This window comes from Amphiura filiformis, chromosome 10 (assembly GCF_039555335.1).
Source record: "Amphiura filiformis chromosome 10, Afil_fr2py, whole genome shotgun sequence".
Taxonomy (NCBI): domain Eukaryota; kingdom Metazoa; phylum Echinodermata; class Ophiuroidea; order Amphilepidida; family Amphiuridae; genus Amphiura; species Amphiura filiformis.
This window is the reverse complement of record NC_092637.1, coordinates 50,472,043-50,497,842: the sequence shown is the minus strand read 5'-3', so window position 1 is coordinate 50,497,842 and position 25,800 is coordinate 50,472,043. Positions and strand designations below refer to the sequence as shown.

The following is a 25,800-nucleotide window of genomic DNA, read 5'->3' as shown; positions in this document are numbered from 1 at the left end:
ACGTCGTTGAAACCCCACCTTTGAAACATTACATTGTTATGAAAATGTGAATATGAACTAAGGTTTACCAGAATAGGCCCAGCTTATATAAATACATTCCTTGCGTATTTATATATATATATATATATATATATATATATATTCAAAGCACAGACCTTCCAGAATAGGTAGTCGTTACTCTGAGTTTCATGCCTAAAAGGAATCGTCAGACAATTCAGAGTTACTATTGAAGGTCTTTCTTTGATACGCTCTGCCTTTTGGGATTGAGCACTTTATTCAAAAGATAGTCTAACTTGAGTAAAATGTTATATATATATATTCTTGGAAAGAAATTTTGGTATTAAACAAAACTCAATTTACATTGTAAACCAGTTGAAATAAGATACGAAATCCATAATTTTAATGCCATTGTTTAGGAAAAAGATAATGCGCATATAATTTCGTGCAACAAAAACAGGTGGACCATCATAATAATAATAATAATAATAATGCATTTATAATGCGCCATCTATCTAGACAACCTACTCCGAGGCGCAGACATTGAACAATTAATAATTAACACAAAATTATAAAAACAGTCACATATAGAAGTCAATTGTCATAAGCTTGTGAGCTTGCGTGCAGCAGCATTTGAAGAGCTTATTTCCAAACCATGTTAAGTCCACAAGATTCACTTTGAAGAAAATCAGGAATTTTCTTTATGGCAATGAAAAAATGTTAGATTTCTATAAAATTACAGTGAAGTGAAGGTGACATATATAGGACCATAAAAACATGTTAAGTTAAAATCTGGAGACTTTTGATTTTTTTGTAATGAATTAATTTGTTTTAAAAATATCAAGGACTTAACACGTTTTGACACAAAACGCAATTTCTGGCATGGACTTAACACATTTTGGCACAAAACACAGTATCTGTAACACAGAACTAACCACATTTTTTCTCAAACTACTCTTAAGGCTACACGGTCTATTGTTGGTCGAAGCAGAAAAAAAAAATCTATTTTAATTATCAAAATCAATATATTATTGAAAAATAACACTTTGATGTTTTGCAAAAGTTCATTCTACAGATCATATACTTTGAAAACTTGCTTGATTTATTGTTGTGAATAAGTTATGTACGTTTTACAAAAGTGTTGTTGTTTCAGCCCTATTTACAACATAACTCAAGAACAACAGGCCCTACAAGATTATATCTGTGATATTTACATTCTTCCACACACTCGCTATGAAATTATAAATGCAATTTTTGCCAAAGCTCACTACCATTCGCAAGATGCTGTGAACTACCAAATTGCAACAGTGTAAAATAGTTGCTAACCTTAAGAGATAACAAATTTATTAAAAACATACTAAATGTGAGTCACTCTACTATAAAACAGAATATTGCCACAAAACACCTTGCATCTCGAACCCCCCCTCCCGCCCATATTTTTTACCAAAATTTGACGTTTAAAATAGTTCAAAACTTAGTGATTATATTGCATTTCTCAGAATTGAATAAACATCATTTCACTGACAATAACTGATGACCTGAAATATCCACTACCCCCACTAGTTTTATCCCATTATCACAATCCCCCCATGCTGCCACCCTAATCTCATATTGACAGTCGTAAGTTTTTAAGTTTTTAAGTTAAAAATAATACCTTGAATTTAGTAGCACATGTTGATAATCATACAAAATAATAATATCAAAAACTAACTCTACCACCGTCCTCTAACATTAATTCTACCATCACAACCTCTCCCTCTCCCCCTTCCCACCCTGTTCATGTCTTTCTGGAGGTATCTATCAAATATTTCAGAAATCCCATACAAACTACTAATATAAAAAACAAAACAACAACAACAACTTTTTATTCAGACCAAACAAGCACGAAGACGCAAAGCAAGGCAGTGTTATCAATCATGCAGAACTTGGGCGATTCGCTATTGGAAGCCCTTAGCCGTGCAACTTGCCTACAAGCTGCCGCATTTCTCTTGCTCTGATTGGACTATTGGCCATGAGGGCAGTGTTCGTGGACTTAACAGAGTTTGCTACCAAACTGGATTGGGCTTAACACGTTTTGGAAAAAAAATCTATACTTTGTATGTCAATATTTCGGGACTTGACTCATTTTGGAAAAAAATACACACATTGCTGGATAGCCCTAGTGACTCACAACCCATTTTTATCAAAATCTCAATTTTGAAGGTGGGTGGACTTGACACGGTTTGGAAATAAGCTCTTCATTTTGAGCCTGTTGAAGTTTAATGAGTTGTCGTTCAGTGATTCCATATAATAAAGCATTTCCATTGTCAAGACGTGATGTGACTAAAGCGTGGACAAGTTTTGCAGCAGTATCATAATCGAGCACTTTGCGAATTTCATTAATGTTTCTAATCTGAAAATAAGTTGATCTGCACACATTTTTGATGTGGTCGTCCATTGAGAGAATGTTGTCAAATATAATTCCTAGATTGCGAGTATTAGTAGAAGCGTGAATGTTGGCAGAATCAATGTGAAGAGAGTTAGAGCGAAGTTTTGATTGATTATATTTGGAGGTGATAATAAGAAGTTCAGTTTTGTCATCATTTAATTTCAATTTATTTACAGTCATCCATGATTTAATGTCCTTGATTCATAATTCAATTTGCGAACGTGAAGAAAATTCATCTGATGCACTATCTAAATCAAAAGATAAATAAAGCTGTGTATCGTCGGCGTACATGTGAACTTGTAATCCATGCTTGCTGGCGATGTTAACTATTGGAGACGAGTAAATGGTGAAGAATTGAGGTCCTAATACAGATCCTTGGGGTACACAGAAAAGGAGTGGAATGAATGATGACAAACAACCATTGATGTTGACAGCCTGCAATCTGTCGGTCAAATAAGAACGGGTCCATTCAAGTGCACTACCTCTAATACAAAAAGAGGAGAGACGCGACAGAAGGACACCATGGTCTATGGTGTCGAAGGCAGCAGATAGATCAAGTAATACCAAAAATACACCACGCTTTTTTATCCAAATTACACAATATGTCTTTTTGAACACGAAGTAATGCTGTTTCAGTTCCATGATGTTTTCTATACGCTGATTGGAAGCGCTCATATAGGTTGTTCGCAGTAAGATGATCAGCTATACGAGATGAAACAACTTTTTCAATTATTTTTGAGATGAAAGCCAAGTTTGAGACCGGTCTGTAATTTTTCAAGATTTCACAGTCAAGCGATGGCTTTTTAAGAAGAGGTATGACGAGGGCAGTTTTGAAACAAGATGGAAAAACCGCCGATTCCAATGACAGATTAACAATGCGTGTAATAAGCGGAACAAGCAGCTGAAGATGATTCTTTAAAAGCCAAGTAGGAATAGGGTCAGAGTCACATGATTTTGGTGGTGAAGCACTGATGATTTTACAAATTTCCTCTTCCGACGCAGGCGGGAAAGCATCTAAATAAGATTTTAAATCATGTTCAATGTCCGAAGTAGTGGACGTGTTTTGCTTGTCAAAAGCAGTAAGTTCAGAGTCCAAATCATCACGTATTTGAGTAATTTTTGAAGTGAAGAAACTTTTAAATTTTTGTGCCAGTTGTTCCTTAGAGTTGTGAGAAGGAAGTTTTGCTTTTCCTTTTTGGTGCAGCAGACTTTCAACAATCTTAAAAAGTTCCTTCTGGTCAGAACAATTTGAAATTTTGTCTCTATAGTATGCTGCCTTGGCATCATAAATCATGTTATAAACATGTTGGCGTTGAGTTATAAAAAGCTGACGATCCACTTCCAATTTGGTTTTCCTCCACTTACGTTCAAGTCTTTTCCTCAATTTCTTCGCTTCATCAATCTCAGGAGAGTACTAGGGATGGGAAGGGCGAATTGTAATGGTACGGGATTTCAAAGGTACATGCTTATCCAAAATGTTACAGAGAGTTGAGTTATATTTATATAATCACATATGTGACCGTCCACGGCGAATGAGCCGTAAATTCCTCCCCCGGTCAATTTTGTTTTATTTCGTCACACAATAAACATCATAAACTTAAAAATGGTATATCATTTGACTTCAAACGATATCCAGAAGCGGAGTTATGGTTAGTTAAACTTTGCTCCTTCAACAAAATTATAGCTTTTTTCGTTTCTATGTGTGTCTCTTTTTCCACATTGCTGGCAATAAATATCAAACAGTCATAATTGGCGGTCATTTCAAATCATCCCCAAGTCAACGAGGTTTAAGAAGGTTCTCTCATTGTTAATTGTTGGTTATGCATACCTATACAAATAACCCACCACTTGAAAAGGATTTAGCAAAAGCAAACAAAGACCAGAGCTATTAAAAGTTCTATAGCCATCTAAGGTAGAAGCTTATTATCCACTTCAATAATAGGATTATTGATTGGTGTTGTGACTATCCAAATAAGACAGATGTCGCGCCAGCTTAAGTGACCGATGAATACGACCTTTGTACACATTTTACACCATAACTCGGAATACAATTTAGGGAATTTACGGCTCGTTTGTGCTGCCAGGTCACATATATCATCACCTATAGACCATATCCAATAACCGGAACGGTAGAACAATTGAAATGGCAGGACAGATTGGTGGACAGATTCTTTTGCTGAATTGGATAGGGTCTATCGACCGTCGATGCTGCTTTGATGCTTGTTATAATGAACTAACAACTTATTAATCGGAATTAATGCTAAATTTATATTTTTCAATATCAGTTCAGGACAAGATTTATATGTTATCACACTAATAATGGCCAATTAATCGATTTCATAAATAATAAGGATCGACCAAACATTGATGGTCGATCGAAAGATCGAACTTATTTGTTTCTATTGCCTAAGCCAGTCCAGGTCGTGGCCACGCCTTGCAATTATAAAGACCTCACAGTCACTAAGTCATTGCAAATACACCTATATATTTTAAAGAAATAGTTAAAGGACTGAAAAACATAATATAAAAAAACAGGATAACTTGCGTCGAGAGAATGAAATCGAACATCTTTTAAATCATGAATGGTGTTAAGCTTTTAGGCTAAATCTGTATCAAAATCAGTTAATGTGTAAGTTTTTCCTATATTTATGATGGTTGTAGCTGTGTATACCGACTGTATTTTTAACAAAATATGACTTTATATTTTAAGCTTTTAGAAGCTTTCAAATATAAATGGGGATTAGTAAACATATTTTCTTATTTCCATTTCCAATCGATATTTTATCTATGTTTGCTTTTTAATTGATGCTCTGATTTTTAAAGGTTAATTCATAACAAGAGAGACAGAGAAAAATGAGAAAAATAACAAGAGAAGTTACTCATAAGAAAGCAGTCAGCTACTAGTTAAATCTTTTACGTCAAAATACTACAATAACTGCTGAGCCATCGAAATGTAATAGGATTTGTTCTTATTTCTCTCGGAGCATAGTGAATCGGAAAATTATAGCATTGAAGAATGTTTGATACAGTAATGATAGGAAGAGAATGTGAGCAAGTTATTTATTCAAGGTCATGTAGAAAGTAATATGCCAGAGGAGATACTTGAATATTTTAAAGAAAACTTCGAACGTTGTGAATGAATATCTTGAAGATTCAAAATGTCATACTTCTTTGTGGCTTTTTATGATTATGAAGTTTTATTACCTATGAAATTAATTCAGGTGCTTTATAAAATTTACATAAAAGATCAGTAGATTTAGGGCATGGTAATTGGAACCTGCGCAATAACAACTAAAACGTCTTAGGTTTCCCGAAGGGCTAGACAAAAACAATTGCACAAGTTCTATTATCCCCTACTAGGGAGGAATGGCGTAATAGTAAGAATTTGTCTCAGTTTTAGAAAGAATCATATATACATATGCCTGTTGTGTGAATTGTAATGAATGATGATAATGACAATGATATTTATTTGCCACTCCAGAGTTGTTCTGCACATCCATTGCACAATCAGGCCTTAGCCAATGCTACGCATTAGAGCAGGAACTATACTATAATAAAGTAACCGTGTTTTTAAATTATTTGCTTGGTCGCTATATAAATCAATTTTGAAAAGTTTTGAGAGGTAACTATAAAACAATGTCACTTTTTTCAACAAAAAAGTGTAGTATTACATTCCTGACACATAAATGTTTTGCGGTGCTGATATCATTATTAGCAGTCTTATGGCAATGTATGTGGTTGCAACATCGGCTTAACAAAGACATTCACCCTTCTCAGTAATATAGGGTGACATTATGAATGATGTATAAGTGGCAGCTAGGGAAAGCACACGTAGACGATTCACAAATATGAACTCAGGTGCTACATAGATTGCAACTACTCATTTCCTTAACATACAATATATATAGAGAATATAAAAAGAATGTCATAGTAGTGTCAAAATGCCGAAGGTGGTTAGGAAAAAACACAAGGTATTAGCATACAAAATGAACTTCCTTTTAAATAAGGATAATATTAATGATCTTCTATACTTGTGTACTTGCGTATTGTGGGGGTATGGGCGTGGGGTGTGTGCGCATTATATTTCTCGATTGCTACATTAGTACCACCGTTTATCAGTGATATCTGGTAGCTTCTTAGTTAGATATGGATAGGCACATTCACTTGCTTCAAGTTAGGCTGAGTACCGGTCGGGATTTGTGTTTGTTTGTTTGTTGTCTCGTTTAATTGTAACACTTTGGGTTGGTAATCTGTTCTTTCTATCTTATTAATTATATTCAGTTTCCTCTCGTAGCGAGCAATCGTTCCCATTGTGTCTATTGATAGGGCCCATTAGGAAACATACTAATACAAAAAGCAATTAAAGGAACATTTTACTGCCTCAGAATTTTAATATGCACCTTCGTGAACGATTTCGTTCTCTTCTTTTACTTGTTATGGAATGATAGAAAATGATTGAGTAAAAATAACAAGGGAACACATAATGCGCTTTTATATATTTCCTGGTTTATATCTGGTGTTCAAAAGCTGGCACCTTAGTTTGAAGAAGGAGAAATTGTTAGCATAACATAAAATGAAACTAACATTTCAGATAAATCTTCCCAGTAGTGAAGAAAACCAAGAGTTTGATAAACTAATATATTTTAAAATAGAATACACAATTACTCGCCCTAGAAAAAATGAGTTTCGCAAAGTCCATTTTACTATACCTCATAAATATTTATTAGGTAATCCAGACATCTAATTGGTTAATAACGCCAGCGTCCGAGTACGGTATTTTGACTACTTCACCGCGCCTGTGCAATTACGCGCACGCGGGGAAGTAGTAAAAACTTCCGCACCCCACTACCACACGGTGTCTCGACCCCACGCGTCACCGTTCCTTCAGACGTAACATTATCTACACAGCGGCGATTCTGCAGACGCGTTTATCGTGAAAATGGCGTCTGCTGCAGTTATTTTGCTGAGATTACCGATGGATAATAACACGCGAATTTGACATTTTATGAAACAAAATGCTATTTATGGAATGTTAAAAAGAAAATTAGAATAATATACATCAAAATGTAAATTGATTGAACAAACATCCTCCAATAAAATCAGGTAAGCAAAATATTAAGCTTAGGCCTATTTACCATGCTGGCCGGCACGTTGACTGGTGTGTTGTTGACTTTTGTTTGAACGATTTTACCGTAATAGTGAAAATATTTATGAGGTATAGTAAAACAAATACAACATGTTCCATTTCGGGGAAGTATTCAAAACTACTGGTCCCTCGGTGTTGGATGATTTGACTACTTCCCTCCGCTGACGCGTCGGGAAGTAGTCAAATCATCCAGCACCTCGGGACCAGTAGTTTTGACTACTTCCTCTCAAAACATGTTGTATTTGCATAATACTTGCTTTTCGAACAGTATTGAAATGTTCATATCAACCAAAAATATAAGCGAATTTAGTGATTCGATATCCAAAGTTCAGTTAGTTCACCGAACTTTTACACGTACTTTTGATGTTGAATGAATTTGGATTATTTAAAATGTCACGATTTTTCTGTTTTCTGAATTTTCTGTTGCTCGCTTCATGAAATTGTACCAATAAGTTAGTAGGTTTATTTTGATGACTATGTATTATATCATTTCATATGCACTTTACCAATCCCCAGGGTTTGTTTTTTGGGAACGTCGAGGATTACACGGAAAGCGACTCAATTTTGGGGGAATATTCAATGATTTGCGAAACTTATATATATTTTAAACAGGATTTTTTTGGTAGAAATATATAGTTAACTTAACAGCAACAAAAATTATTCTCGATTCCTAACACTGCTAATACGGGAAGTGCATGACATCGTTGCCTCAGTATTTTACCGATATAGATCTTGGATCATCAAATGTACGTGATATAATGACACCATTTTCCTAGCCAATTTTAGCTTAGGACAAACTAAAAACTCTTCCGGCCATTTCATGATCACAACCATTTTCAAGCAAAATGTGTCATGAATTTGTACTTCAGTGCGGAACATGCAACTTGTCACACAATAATTGAAGCACAGTGGCGTAGTCAATGGGTTGGGCCATGTGACCGCCCCCCCCCCCGCTCTCACGGCCGTCTGTTAATTTAAGGCCATCGGTAGACGGAAGGTGTTGGTGAAAAAAAATGGTTATAACAATAGACTATTTTTTACCCATGGTGATAGAAGAAAGGGAGAATTATAAAAAAATTATGAAACATTGTGAATGAAATTGAATTTTACATAAAAATTTGTGTGTTTATGCTGGTACCGCCTTTTTGTTTTTGTTTTTTTGTTTTTGTTTTTCACTTTTTCAAACCATGCAAACAAATCACAACTTCCGTCGGCAAAAAATATTTCCGTCGGCACATTTACAAGTTGTGCCCCCTCGGTTCCAAAATCCTGGCCACGCCACTGTTGAAGCATGCATAAGACAAGTCATCATAACATGTTATAAGTACCGTTAACCACTTGTAATCGTTAATATTTATTTTTTAGTTGGCAGCACATTATATATAACCAACAATATTTCGACTCACGAAAGCCAATGGAGTGCAAAAGGACAACAACCGCACATCACACAATTGTAATTCAAACAATATACAACTTGGAGCGAGCAGTTTATAGTCCAAGTTTGTTTTCTAACCCACAATCAAGTGTTGGTTTGGAATATAGTAAAGAGCAAAAACATCAATTGCTCCACGATATACAAATAGTTTACGTTAATTAAAGCAGTTGAGCTGCCCTAATTTGACCGACATACTTCTTTGAAGCAACACTTAAAAAGGCAAATGAGTTGCAAATTGAGTCTTGATTGAACTTGATTCCCACAGAGTGGAACACAGTTTGACTCTCATCCTACTGAACCACTTTTCCTAGCAAAACTACGAAGAGGGGTGCAAGTTTTCATTATAGAACCTCATGTAACGTCAGGGATACCAATGTATCTATGGGTTTTCTCTATCTCGTGATGCCAAAATATGTACAAAAAAGTCACAATGTTAAAGCGTTCTCGCAAAACCTGGGAAATTCGGGAATTTATAAAAGTGTAGGCCAAATTGAATTCCAGCGAAAGTTTCTACAAATATTAGAATTTTTACCGAACATGTACAATAGTTCAATATATAGCTGATTTTAATGTTGTAACATTTGATTGAGCTCATGAAACCCCACCCGTTCATTGCTATGGTCGGTGCTCTACCCTACCCCGGGTAAGGTGTCGGGGCCCAGTTGTATCAATAAAATGAATCTACGATTAGCTTGAGTCGTTTGGGGGCGTAAACATGTGCATTAAATAATAAACAACACTATAATGACTTACGACAGGTTGAATTGTTTCCAATTGCATAAATCTGTATAGTTTTTTGGTTTGTTTTGTGACGTTTCTCGAACCCAAAGCTGCGATTGAGCTTTTACGTTGACCTGTTTTCCATTACTCTCTCTGATTTCTAATTAGTAAGCTTACTATATAAGAAGGAGAAGAATTTAGTTCAGATGCCCCAGTTTCAGTGTTGAGAGGTCAACATGTTTGAATTCATTTAAAAAACACACAATGAGGTGCTAATTAGACGCCAATTTAACTTGATTTCCATTGAGTATAGCACACGCATTGGTTGGTGATTGCAAACAATCAATGTGAAGCTCATCGCGGCATCAATATTGCAGAGTTTGTTTCCCAGAGGCGCTAAATCCAATAGCTACCTTGTGTCACATTTTTTCTGGTATATTTTAACATTTTAAAGTTTAAATAATATTTAACGGATTTTTTACCTGTTTTCAGCATCATTTATTGTCTCCTAAAAATTCTCCAATGCAGAGTTTAAAATGGTTGCCATCCATTGGATATACCTCCTTTTGTAAAAAAAAATCCTATATATTTATCATTTTCTTCTTCGCACGTGGGAGGTTAAAGGGATTTTTTTTTTTTTTTTTAAAGATAACTACCAATTTGTTATAACTATTCTAGTGGTTCAATTTTATTAGATTGGCAACATTACCCATAAATATGTTTCATCAGGTAGTACATGACCAAGACTGGGTCATATCCACATAATGTGTTGCATAACCACAGGCAGTACATGACCCACACTGGGTCACACACACATAATTTGCCGACTGGGACAATGAATGTATCTTGCGCTGTTATGTAATATGTAGCATGTGACCTTCTACTGAGACATTTGGCTGTCACAATGACAGTCTCACCCCAGGAGCAGCTACAGGCAGTATCTGAGTGAAGGAGTTATTGCCATCGATTTGGCTAAAAAAGCGTAAAAATATTACATTTTCTATAAGGCGCCTGTAACCCAATACAACGTATTAGTATAGTATGCAAATAACTTGGGTCAATGCTACTGAGATAGAGGACTGGGTCGATGTCATTGTATCTGTCTTCTGGATATAATTTGTTGATTTGGGCTTATTATATTTGCTTTCTTTGATGATATTAATATATATACGTGAGTGCGTTTATGGGTATGTGTATGTGTGGGATGGTTGTATGTGAAGGTTTTTGGGTGTGAGGTATAGAATATAGTTGAAGACAAACAGACGTTCATTTGATTTAACCGATGTTCACATAAAAGTTAATTAACCTTACATTTGCCGTCAGAAATCTCAATCTCTCAACTATCCCTTCTCTCAGCGCTTGGAGTGTTCGGTTGTACATTTGTATTTTGTATTACCATCAGTTGCCAAACGACTATACTAAATATTGCTGAATAAATGTCTGTATTTATAGAATCACTTGCATAAGCTGCACTAAAACATCACACACTAGTTTTCAGGGTTGGATGTAGAACAAGCATTGAGTTTTATTGCTACATGTGTTTACTTGTATATTTTCAACGAAGCTTTGCAAACTCGTCTAGGTTAAAATAAGAGGCGTGTATTAAAGGAATTCTGTTAAAATTGCTAAACGACTATACAAAATATTGCTGAATAAATGTCTGGATTTACAGAATCACTTGAATAAGCTGCACTGAAACGTCAAACACTAGTTTTTAGGGTTGGAAGTAGAACAAGTATTGCGTTTTATTGCTACATGTGTTTACTTATCTATTTTCGGCGAAGCTTTGGAAACTCGTCTAGGTTAAAATAAGAGGTGCAATTTAAAGGACATTTAATACAGGATGTATCACAATAAAGTTTGCAGTTTGAAAATTACCACTAGATTAAAAAGTATGAGGTATTTGGTCAAACTAATTTAGTTGCTAGCTAAATCAAAATGTTGTCCTCCCACAACTGTAAAATCACTGGCGTGTAAAATAAGCGTAAAATGCAGTCGCGCGAAGTCAATTAAAATAACATGGGTTTCACCACTTTCTTCACAGTAATTAAAAAAGACGCCTTTCATTATTGTTGGACAATCGCGTGTTAATTTGAAGTACCCAGTGGACTATTGGTTGGGGTACTTGTATTTAGTGCATGTGGTCCCGGGTTCAATTCCCGGCGGTGGATATTTGCTGGGGCATTGACTTGGAAAAACTGTCTCAAATTAATTGGCAACCTTCGTAGATTAAATTCAGACTTCCGCTCTTCCAATGCTTTATTTAGAATTGGGTAAATGAATCATAAAAGCACCTCTTCCTTCGGAGGGGACGTTAAGCCGTCGGTCACATGTTAATAGATACATATATCACGCAGCCGGTTTAGAAAAGAGTAGGGTGTTTTAACACACTTGACTGTGCCCAACCAGTCCTGGTGTTCAAATGGACCCCATTGGAAAGAAAAAATCAATATAGGCTTTCTTGCCACATATAGTGTTGTCAAAAACCAATCAAATCAAATCAAAGTGGAATGACCCTTGAGGTCTCTTGAACTTACACCTCTGGATTTCTTCTTGTGGAGCTGTCTGAAATCAAAGGATTTCAAAAGTCATCATACAGGCTTGATGAACTTCAGGCTCCCATAATTGCACAAGTTAACATCCCAGGCACTATGTCTCTCACAAGACGTGTTGTGAATATCATGCTAAGGATGTCGAGGAGACCTGATATCTACATACAGAGGAGTGGTGGCCATGTGGAAGACCAAGATTGACAATTGAATATATGAATAAAAAAAAGCCACCCAAGTCCATACTTTGGCCAAATTAAGTTAAGCATGGGAAAGTGTTGCTATACAAAGGCCTGTCATATGTATGAAAGAACAACTCAAATTCATCCTCTGTGTCTATTGAATATGTGAAAAATAGCATGTATGAAAGAATCAACCCAAGTCCATGATTTGAGTCTTGTAACACATTGATTGAAATCCAGTATGTATAAAAGTCCACTTGTAACACATTCATTGCTGGAGAGTTACTTTTGAAAAAAAATGGGTTTAATCAAGGTAAGTGTGTGGTTATATTACATGGCAGATTGCTTATCAACATTATACATAACTGTGTGCTTTATTTTGTATTATCTTACTAGTGGTAATCTCTTAGTATATGATTCAAAAAACCACCCAAGTCCAGAATTCAAAATGAACCCCACGAAGTCCCTGAAATGCTAATCGTCATACCTAATACAGTTTAACCCGCCCATTTGCACGTACAACCTACCATATTGACCAGGTAAATCTAACTGAAGGAATTAAAATGATACACAGGTTTTTTTCTCAAAATCACTTCCCATGGACTTGGGTGGGTTTTGGATTCATGTATTCAATTACTAAGAGGAAAGTGGTTAAACATGCGATGTTTATGTTGCTTTCAGTAAAATTGATTCCGTGCAACTGCATTTTTACTTGGCTCACAAAAATAGTCACCGAGTCCTTATTAATGATCCGACGTCAGTGATTTTGCAGTTATGGGAGGACAAGATGTTCCTTCAGTTCTTAACTATAGCATTTTGAATTTATATCTCATACTTTTTAATCTAGTGACATTTTTCAAACTGTATACTTTATTTTGATACACCAAGTATATATATATATGCATGTTCTTAATTTCGGTCGCTTCAGTAGTTTGTTTCTTTAAATATCATAATTTATAATAATAATAACTCAGGTTATTGCAGTTTTAAGCACACGTTCTGTTAACTAAATACATTTAAAAAAAATTAAATAAATAAATAAATAAATAAATGACAATAATAGCAAAATTAATGGTTTGTTCAAGGTCATCGTGTGAGATGATAGCACTTGAAATGTGTTGGGATCTTCCTAAGCTTAAATTGCTTGGTGAGAGCAAATTAGCTTCGATAATTACCACAAACAGTAGACAGTAGCGAATGTCAATCTATTTACGCTCATTGAACTCAATATACGTCGTCACCTATGCATAGCAATTGACGAGTTCATATGTGCTCCGACCAGGCACATTTAAAAGCAACACATTTCAAAAAGTACATACTTGAATAGGATAGCACTTGAAGTGAGCTGGGAGCTTCCGAAGCTTTAATAGTTTCGCTGTGTTTCTACAGGCTGAGTCAAAAAGAAGTAAACTCATGTTTGAGGGGCTGTAACTCGAGATCTGTAAAAAACCTGCTAAAAATGAATATACCACTGAAATGAGCAAATTCTACACGTCTTCATAAAAAAAGAATTGTTGCAATTGCTGACAGCAAACTCAAGTTATACTCATTTGAATACAACCACACATTTGTGTAGCTGCACACGGTTTCACTTCCCAAGTAGGGGCATATCTATTGATTGGTAAGGCGCGATATTCAAATGGAAATAAAATTCTGTGGAAGGTGTGGTTTCAATCAATAATTCCTACATGTTAAAGGGCTCTTTTCAATATGAATTTTACCTCATTGCACTACATTATAATAAAACGGGCCAAATATATGACAACATGGCACCACAATTTACCGCACTGGAGCGCACGTTTCTGTCGACGAAGTATCATGAAACTAAGAGTCCCACTGACGTTCAGCGTCTTTTTCGTCTCCAATGTCCCACTGCTAACCGGGTTTTATGTAAGGGAGCAGTATATAAGAATGTGAACAAGCTCAATGTGTATGGGACACTAAGGAACAGACAGCCGGAAGCTTCAGGCATACCACGAACTGCTAGATCACAAATGAACATTGCTGGAGTTAGACATGCGTTACAGCAAGACTAAAGATCAGCTCAATCCTTCAAGCTTCTGCCGGATCGTTCGTAAAGACTTGAATTGTTATCCCTACAAACTAAAGTACCGTCATGGACTTTGTTGAATATTAATTAACAGCAAAAGTTGTCTTTCCAACAATAAATCCTGTTAGCACTTTGCTGATTCGTCGAAATTGAAATGGATGAAAATCAATCAGCCGTGTGCAGCTACAAAACTGGGTGGTTGTATTCAAATTAGCATAACTTTCGTTTGCTGTGAGCAATTGCAACTATTATTATTTTTATTTAGACGTGTAGAATTTACTCTTTCCAGTGGTATTTTCCTTTTAGCAGATTCCTTTCCGATCTCGAGTTACAGCCCCTTAAACATGAGTTTGCTTCTTTTTGACTCAGCCTGTATAGTATTAGCCTTATATGAGTTTGCAGTGCATGATCCATCGTTCACTGAACTTTGAATAAAAAGGGCTCACATGTTAACTTGTACTCTAGAGAAAGTTTTAGTAGTAGGTTCTAATAAATATACGAAAAATAAGGTCGAAAACGCCCTAGAAATGTACGTTGTTGGCCCTTATTTACAAAAATTGACCAAATATTAAAATGTTACTTGAATTGCCAGTTAGGACTAACTAAAGGATTAGGATTAAGCTATGTTTAGATTTTTTTTTTAATCAAAAAAAAAAAAAAAAATAGTGCTGCATGTTTCTGGAAACACAAAGGTGATTGCCAACTACATACTTCAACTACTGCACACAATCATGTATAGCAACATCGCCGAAAAAGAAGGATGCGATAAACTGTTATTTGAACATTTATCCAATATCCCGTTGAATCAGTGTAGAGGAGAGCTTTATGTAGACCATTACCATAGATAATCGGTGTCTTGTTGAGGTATGGTGAGCATGTTAGTCGCTCGGAAGGTGTCATTCAATACACACAAGTATTGTTTACCATCTTCATTTAAATCTAATATGCATAAACTTGTATAATAATTTATGCTGATCGTGTAAAATATATTAAACTTTGATGCATTTTAAGTTTGTTGAAATGTCCAAAAAGTCAAATAATGTGGCCAGTGTTTCTAAATATGAACATGTACTTCTCTTGTTCAAAATTTATTGACCTGACCAAGATTATCTTGACCTGACCAAGATTATCTTGACCTGTCCAGATTATATTGACCTGTCCAGATTATCTTGACCTGTCCACATTACTTGATATAATCGACAGTTGACCAGACTTTGAACAAAAGAAATACAATAGATAATGGAACAAAAGAAGAGGGCTAGACGTATATTTAACGATATCATATTATTACTGATGTTTCAAATGGATAACAAATCATGTATATAAATGTTCAGAAAAGTCTGGAACATTGTTTTATACTACTTTGTTACGTTTGTAACTCGCGCGTTCTATTCTGTTTCCATAGCAAATGTCACATTTTTAAAAAGCTTTTTGACATTTTTACCCCAAATTGTCACATCTCTTCCCGTTTGTTCATCTTTTTAGTTAACAGAAAGTGAAAAAGACGTGCACATTTCTGTTGTTAAAGTAGGGCATACATACGACTGGTGCTTACATGATTCATATAATTGACAGCAGACGCTAACGGGATCCTACTGTATAAACTGAGGTGTTTTATTAATAGCATCAGTTCGTTTCGTACAGATGAAATAGAGCATATAAATCCAAGCTCAATTTGCCGTAAGGTGATTTAAAAAAATCTCACCGACACTTTGGATTGCCAGAAAATGCGTTCTGTACATTATTAACACATCTATCTTGAAAGGAACAGCTCATTTATCCTTTTTAACATATAACGGTTTCGGTGTAGGAATATGCCCTTTATATTCCACCAAATGGGAAGAGGAAACCGGGACGGTCGTGCACACTGTACTTACAGTATGTTCAGCACCTCCTGGGAGATACTGAAGGGATGCTGCAGCCAAACAAATTTGTTTCGCTTGCCCAAAATCGCAATAGTTGGAGGAAACTTGTAGTCGCCTACTCCGCAGCCGACTGATGATGATGATCGGTGTAGCAAACTTTATTGCCTGACTTGATATGGAATAGCTGTACGCAGGACGTTTTCATTGTTTGTTCGATATTTTAGATAACCTACCCAAACGGCTATACAATGTTGTTGAGAAATAAAATAATATAATTTTGACAATTAACTAATCAAGTGTAAAAATCACACCTAATTTTTAATCCATTCTATGAGTTAAACATAATGATAATAGACGCCTAAAACTCAGTGCCTGTTTCTTTAGATGAAATGGATTAAAAATAAGTTATTTCATACAATTCTTTTTTAACATGTTTGATTCTGGCATTAAACATTCAGTGTATCCAAAGGTACGAATGTAAGGAACACGGTATCCAGAGACGGTGCCAGAGTACATGTGTATACTTCTGATAAAACAATATAATAATAAATACTGATTTAATTGGCAACATCTGAATTAAAATAGAGTAAATTCTGATTTCCGCTCTCCCTATGTTGAGTTAGATTGTAGAAAAAATAAACAACAATGATGTAAGACATGTTAATATCATGTGATAATTCTAAGCCAATTTGTAGACAATATCCAATGCATATGAAATTTAATAGCTCATTTAATTTACCTTGATATGATCATAGTAACGTCAGAACCATAACACCCCCAATCGATCCATTAAAATATGTCACCTGAATATTTCCCAGTTAAGTTTTTTTAACCAGTCCGGTCAGATTGACTGCCTAGGAAACAGGTATCGCTTTTGTAACTTTTCCTATAAGCCCTACATTGTTAATGGTGACTTTATAAATGATCGCGATTTTGTTTTTACATTCACACACATATCTACATCTAATTTGACAATTTGCAATAGCAAAATAATCTAAATAACAATATTTTTCGAACGGTTTTTTTAATGTCATTTAACTGTGCAAATCAACTGAATTTTAATTAAAATTGATGACAAACATACCACTGATTGTATATCCATGATAATATTATAACATTTTACTTCTTTGCTATACACCAAAAAAGAAAGGTCTATTTATAAACAGCCAGTTTAGTGCAACTTAAAACACACGTGGAGGTACTTCACCCTTACGGAAATGTCGGAGAATGATTAGTAGTGTAAGCTACCATATTAGTCAACGCAAAGCCCGTTTGTCGTTAATGTAAATGGAAGGTGAACGTTAAACGGGAAAGCATAAACAATATATCATTTAATCCCTGGGCATGAAGTGGCTTGTCTATTACTTTTATCAATGGTCTACACGAAAGAGCAATTAGTTTCGATAATAACCACAAACAGTTGACAGTAGCGAATGTCAATCTATTTACGCTCATCAAACTCAATATACGTCGTCTCCAATGCATAGCAGAGAGAGTGACATAACAAGTGACGAGTTCATGTGTGCTCTGTCCAAGAATCTTTATTAGTAACACGTTTCAAAAAAGTACATCTTCGCACACGTAAGCGTCTCATGCTTTCGTCAGGATTGGCGTTTGTTTTTGTAAAAGATCAGTTCTGACGAAGTGAAGACCCTCACTGACAAAATTCCACAGCATATTCGTGGAACACTTTCATTTCTTTTAACTGGTAATATTAATATGCTGAGGGAAATAAGTTTACTTATTTCAATTACAATTTGACAACTTCTAAGCTGTATCTTTTGCAATATACATTTAGTTGAGGAATGTCATCGGGTTTCAGTCTATTACCAAAGTTAACAGGTACGCCTTAAGATACCCACCAATCTAAACCGCAATATGTAGGGCACATTATACGAATGTGTCTAGATAACTCATAGAAGTGACAGTTGACAGTAAAGAAGAAGCAGAATACTGTTTATACTGTTATGTTGCTGATGTAAATACCTCAAATTTCGAACGACTTCTTTCTGTGTAGGCCTACATGTCATTTACAGTTGCAGTCTTGTATTGGCTATGACAACACCTACGTTTATATCAAATGTCGATCAAATAGTTAATATACAAATCAAAGCTTACGAAATTTGATGAGGGCAATTTGTTACAAAATTATGCCCTATATACGTAATATTTGTCAACTAACATGTCTCGATCATTAGATTGATGACCTTGCTGTAATCATAGTAACGTCAGTTTTTGTCATGCTTGCAATCTACATTTAACAAAATGTTCGATTGTCTTGTTGTTTAATTGACCATATTCCAAATGAGCATTTGTTAATGTAATCAGCCGTGAAATTCACAAATTTCAGTACATACTACATTTAATTTATTTTCACAATCGTTTCCAAATACGTTTAGCAGGTAGAGTGTAAAATAAGATGGCCGGAAATGGTTTTGTTAATATTTACATTGTTTGGTTTAGTGTTTGTGTATTGTTAATAAGTATGTCACAAAAATAGCCTTCCTAGACTAAACATATCCATATTTATAAGGAAATATAGCTTAATGTGACCGCCATTTATATTCCTATATTACTTATTTACTTATAAAAGTTCTACCCAAATATTTACCCAAAACGTTATTTTAAAAAGCGTAAGAAGTCGCCAAAGTTGAAAAATGCTTTACTATCTGTCTTTTCACCATTTGTATACCTGCTACTATTTAGGGAACTTATTCAACAATGAACAAAAACGGGTCGATTAATTTAAACATCAGTCTAGTTGATTACCTCACTCTCATAATGGCCATCTGTGACCTAATCTGATATACTCAGGCCAAAGTCGGAAATGTTGAAAAATGAGTTACTACCTTTTGCAAGCTTGATCAGTACCTACACTTACTGTTTTACGTGAGAATTTGATATGTCCATATTCTTATGTTTTTTATTGTTTTTCTCCTCTCTTTCATTATTGCCGACGTTAACCCGATTGGATTAGATGTGGTCACATTTATTATCAGTCTAATCAATTTAGTATTCACTAATAAAAAGTTGTATTCAAAATTGACATCCGCTTATGCATTTAGGAAAGTTTTTTTAGGAGCACTTTAGACCATATTCATGCGTCCGTCAGTGTATATGAAGACCTGAGCGCAAGAAGACCGTAAGTCCATATTTGGCATTTTGATCGTTTAAACTTTTTAAAATAAGATAAATTGGAAACCAAAAAGACTTCTCAGGTACATGGGTATAGGCAAGAAGAATCATTCTGTATATCAACCATGTAATATTGATCGATATTGATCGATTTAGCATTTTTGGACTTACGGTCTTCTTGCGCTCGGATTGAAACAAAAACTTATAACTCAACGTTGAATGCAGATGTTGGAAATATTTAAACATATTGGTAATCTATGTGCAAAGACGAGCAATTTGACACCTTGTTTGTTGAATTTGAAGGTTGTTTTAAAATTTGACCTCAGCTGACCTTTAACCGGAAGTAATCCTCTAACTCATTTACCGAGCTCAAAATGTATGATCAATTATATATTGTCGCAATTGTTGTGATAAGACGAGTAATTTGACATGTCTCTATGAAGAAGAGGCCAAATGTCATTATCCAATAACTTTAAAACCACTTGTAACTCAATTTCGTCAAAAGTGGACTTACAGTCTTCTTGAGCTCAGGTCTTCATGTGCATGTGAATAAATTGTGTTTTTAAAATGGATATAAAGCTGTTTGATGTGGACATTGCGAAAGAACACTGCGGGAAAAACCCACCGAATCCAAAATAAATGTATGCATAGTTATATCCAATGAAAAAGTTATCATAGGCCTTATACAAGAGTGCTCAATACTAACATTACTGTCAGTAGAGCTAATTATAAAATAATTAATTAAGTTTAATTAACACATCATGTCCACTACTCCGAGTTTCATGCTACAAGCATGTAGCAATCATCAGGTGGAATGATATGACAGTGATCACACAGTCTTATTTTTTCTTAGCACGGTTGGCTGGTTTGTATCCATGGCGACATTTAGATACTAGCTCAGATCTTTTATTGAGGGCACTTGCATAGTTATATATTTTACAATGTAACGTTCCTTATTGGGACCAAGTTTAAAATAATGAAAAGACTAGAGGAAAGCATTTTTCAACTTCATTGCCACTGTCACGTTTTGAAACTTTTTTTGGGTAGATATATCAAGCGCACAATTAAATGTTTTGAGTATCCATGTGAACTATCTCAGAATATATAATAACTGTTAACATACCGGGCCCTGAAAGGGATTCCTCAGAAATGTTTACACGTAGATTATGTGTAATGTTTTGTCAAGGAACAGCTTCTGCAACACACAGGACACGTCCATACATATCTACAAAATAATTATTCAATACATGTCCTGCATTCATGTTTAATGGAATACGTTTACTGGGCTATCAAAAACACTTGCGGTAATGTTTGATATCAAGAGTGATCGAGTGTATCGAAGAGATAATAGTACAGACGACTGTTCCAATTTTTAATGTAGTGAAATGAGTTTCTTGTCGCTTATAACTTTTCATTCAACACGAACCGATTAGTTTGACATTGATATTGATTATAATTAAAATATTTACCAACATATCTTTGTCCTCTGCTTTGCAAATATCCCACATTGCGTTGTGAATTGTTTCTACTTAGCTGTATTTGAAAGCTATTCATTTAACACGACAATCGTACTGCGAGTAACGTGTTAATAGAGTAACAATAAAAGTACTTTTACTTAGTTATGTCATACTTATGAAATTACAGGTTTCTTGGATTTAGCCCACACTCTAAAAACCGGTATCATTACCGTGTTTAATTGTTATTACTTTACACTTAAAACTGTAGAATGCGTTGCATACGATTTGACAGCTTTATTTACTAACATACTTTGAACACTTTAACTTGTTACATGTACCTCAATTACTAGGGAAACTGTTAACTCTGGGCAACGCCTCCCATACTTCTTCGTGTAAAGTAATACAAAACGTACTCGTTGAAATTTTGAGTAAGTATTTGTATTCATGTTTTTAGAGTATACTTTCTTTAACATGGGCACTATTTCGTGATTGTGTTTAAAGAAGAAGAACGACAAACGCCATACTTTAAAATGTCTACTACCGTAGAACGTGTGCAAATACGCACAAAATAAATAAACACAAAGAGTCCCAGGTGAGTGCGTCAGATGTCAACCTTCCGTCAAGTCCGTGTATTTGCACGATCTGGAGAGTTGTATTCAACAAGTTAAAGGAATTCTGATAACTTATAAACGTTTCATATAAAGCCAAGATGGCAAATGCAGTGCTCAATATACTAGCAGCTTAATAATGTAAAAAAAATGTACTATTTAAGACCTGCGAAGAATAAACAAAAATACGCCCCTCGTAAAATACAAGTACTAAACGTTCTTACTGTGAACAATTAAATGTTATATCCCATTTGCAATAAAGTACAAGGAAGAATAATCAAACTAGCCTAAAACAGAGTAGCCTGTTACACAAGAATTGTATGCCCAGCGTTAATTTTATACCCTAATAGCTACAGGCAGTTTGTTACGTTCTCTGTTGTATTCGGAAACGAAACCTCAATTGCCAGATTTACATAATCAATCACTTGACAGAATAGCGCACATTATATGTTACGTTCGATCTTCAGTGTACTTTTTGTAAAGTCTGCACAAAAAGTAACTCAGCTGTTATAAATACACCTATAGATTCAGAACTAATATTTGTTTTCACAATATTTTAACATAAAAAGAAGGATGATTTATTTACGCGCATTTTGATACCCCATTTGTCCAATTTTGTTCAATATTGACAATACAGCAGTGTTTTGAAAGAAAAATACCCCAATTTTAAAGTTGCAGTTATTTGTATTGATTTGAAGTAAGCGCGAAGATAATAGCGGGCTTTACGTGTTTACAGTGCTGGCATTATAACCATTGAATGGTATTGATCGCTTTAAAATGCAACTTTTAAATTCTAGTATTTTTCTGTAAAAGCACTACTGTGTTGTTAATATTGAACGACATTTGACGAATGGGGTATCAAAATGCGTGTAAATAAATCATGCTTCTCTCTAAATATTGTGAAAACAATTATTAGTTCGGAATCTATAGGCGTATTTATAACAGCTGCGTTACTTTTTGTGCAGACTTTATACTATATTCTGCAAACTCAAAAGGCATATTTACCTCGACCTCATTAATGATTGATTTCATTAACCCACTGGCAAATTTCTACAAATTAAATACCCAATAAATAATGCATCATGTTCCACTTTTATTTGTGCCTTGAATTTGAGTCACACTTTGCAATATTAGACGCTTTCAACCTTCTAACTGTGGTCAATGCTGCCTAATATTCAAGAAATATCCAATTTACTCAGTTGAATACGGACTTGCTACTGCTGATTCTTTAACACATAAAGACAATACATCGAAGTTATATCATTAAAGGCGCATTTAATACAAGTTCGCATCATTCAATACGTATTTTAGAAGAATTTTATAGTTCAACTGTAATATTATTTGTTGTTCAGTAATATTCAGTTATTAAACTTTCTTCCCAAATAAGTGCAAGAACGATACCATACCATATATTACAAACAGTAGCATAATATTTGACACTAATAGAGTGGAAGTACCCAACAGAAAGAACATATCTTTTCCAAAGAGTATGTACAACAATTATTTGTATGACACGAATGAAAATAAATAGCATCAAATGATTTACACCTTTATGAAAAGGTGACATGATGTAAAACAAAACAAGTGAAAACAGCCGAAAGACTTGTTTGTTTTTTATGGTTCAGTTGGGATTTTCAGTATGTGTTCATCAACGCAAATTATATTAATGTATTGTAAAAAATGAAATGGCATTTCTTTATTTAGGTCATGGGTATTAACAATACATTTTAAGGACTATATGGGCTGAGAATGGATCCTTGTGGAAGCCAAATGATTAAAGTCACTCTAAAAGCTCGTAACTCTTTGGTTTGGTAATCTTGAACCTGCAAATAGAAAAGCAATCATTTGGAATATCTATACGAATACCATAAAATATATTTTCTCTCAATAACTGTCGAAGAAAATATTACATTTTATGTTTAATTTTAATATAACATCTAATGTGTTTTTTCTGCTTTCTCTATTGATACAGGTTATATTGTTCCATTTCTGGAAAACGTCACTTCCCAAGCTTCGATACTGACGCTAATGGCCATTGCAGTTGAACGATACTATGTCATCTGGCGACCCTTGGAAGTCAGCTACACCTGTACTCCCAAACGTACATTAATGGTATGCCTTCTAGTGTGGCTCCTAGCTTCACTTTGTAGTATACCGCCTGTGATTATGGTAGCGTATTCATCATGTGAGCATTGGGATGGTCGTATTGGACATACATGCATAACGTATATTACTAGTGCTCTAGGTAAAAGTTACGTAATCGGAACTACCATTGTATTTTTCTTCCTTCCGTGCTTCTTTCTGACAATCGTATACGCATTGTTTGCAAATACGCTGAGAAAACATGATGCGTATATGAATGCTATCAAAGATAAGGAGACGTCCACTCGTTTATCGGACAAAAATAGGATTGAGTTATCACCTGTTAAGAGTTGTAATTTTAAAAATAACAGATATGTGAAATGTGCTACGACTCCAAACGATGAACGTAAAGCAGAGAAAGATCGACTTTGTGGTGGGGAAGCGTATAAGAGATCACCAGCCGTGAACCACGGGGACGCCTTTACGGCTTCCAGCCGTCAAACTCATCGTCGTGTTATATATATGTTAGGTAGTGTCGTCATCGTTTTCTTCATCTGTTGGCTACCTATTCGGGTCATGATATTATGGCAGATATTTGCTTCCAGCGAGGCTTTCAATAGAGTAGGATTCAATACAGTAATGGTCATTATTATTTGTAACAGGATTATGTTATATATCAATTCATCGATTAATCCACTGTTATATAATTTAATCTCAACTAAATTTCGCGACGCGTTTAAAGATGCGTTGAGTTGTCGAAAAACAAACAGGGGCGGTTTGAGTAGAAAAATAGGATCATTCAAATCTTACGCAAGTAATTCAAGTTTTCGCCACACAAGAACAACAGATTTTAATAGCTGATGCCAGATGTTATAGTTACCCAGCAAACACACAACGTTTACACGAAACGTTTAAATGTCGGGTTAAAGAAATGGTGTAAAAACGTTTTAATAACATTCATGAACTATGTTTATAACGTGATGCAAACTATTATCTCGGTGTTGACAAGGATTTACCCAAAACAGTGTATGATAACGTTGTAAAAACGTATCCATGACATTTATTTAAACCGATATTTAAGTGTTATTAAAACTTTTTTAATAAACGTTTTAAGACTATTTTTGTGTTTGCTGGGTAATATTAAATATTGTGTAATACTTCTTCTACGATTGTCATCATTCGTTTTTCTACTGACATCCCATCACCCAATTTTCATCGTAATTTTATAAAGTCATGAGACCCAAGGAATATACAAAATTATTCTCTGATTTGACGTGCTGTTGCTTTAGTCGTGGAAGTGACAGGAAGTCGTGTTATTTGAAACTATTGTCGGTATGCTGGCATATCTACAACGTGTTTATACGGCCTGCGACTATTATGGGATTGTATTCTGTGACTTTCTCTGCGATACAAATTACGTTTCACTGGTCTCACTGTATAATGCTCTCATCTGGAAGAGGAATTTCCGGCAAAATCCGTTTTAAAACTATGGTGGATATCTAATTTGTGTGTGTGTGTGTGGGGGGGTGCGTTGGGGGGGGTGCTAGGGGGTGGTTAAGGCACCGGCGTGAGCAATTTGCGCATCAGTCGATATAATCCGGCAAAGAATCAACGCACTCAAGGACACTAATTTGTAAAGGGTATTGTCGTCAAGTGTTATAAGCCGGTTGCGAGAAATGCAGGAGTTGGGCCGATCAAGCCGATGAACGGGTGACTGAACATGGCTTTTCATTGAGTAGACACACATTTGTTATTTGTTATATTTCAGTATATGTGCATCGGTGTGGGTCTGCGGCTTAGGTTCCGGGCACGCCGAAGTGTTAATCGGCGAGATTGAGCACCCAGGCCTAATACCACCATACAATATGACATACATTAACATACATTATTTACCTGGGTATTTGAAACTCTTGATCACACACACACACACCCTCACACCCACCTAGTTTACCTAATATTCAGCTGTTGTTACTTCATCCTTCATCTACTGAATAGCCCGATCTCGCACTGTTGATGTGCCACGTAATGATCGGGTCAAATACATTTGGTAACTGGTAGCACCATTTGATGTTTAGCTGGGCTTGATGTCGATAGATTTCCTAACTCTCAAAATATTGGGGCTTCCTATCTAAGATTTGGACCTTGT

General features: G+C 35.2%; 1 protein-coding gene across 1 annotated transcript in view; it reads left to right on the top strand.

Moving 5' to 3' along the window:
- Positions 1-25,491, top strand: part of LOC140161955 (cholecystokinin receptor-like) — a 95,641-nt gene extending 70,150 nt beyond the window's left edge. Inside the window, exons 2-3 of the mRNA XM_072185248.1 lie at positions 23,545-24,275; positions 25,423-25,491. Of these exons, the coding sequence (XP_072041349.1) occupies positions 23,545-24,275; positions 25,423-25,491 (800 nt within the window). The remainder of the gene's footprint in view (positions 1-23,544; positions 24,276-25,422) is intronic.
- The last annotated feature ends 309 nt before the right edge of the window (positions 25,492-25,800 follow it).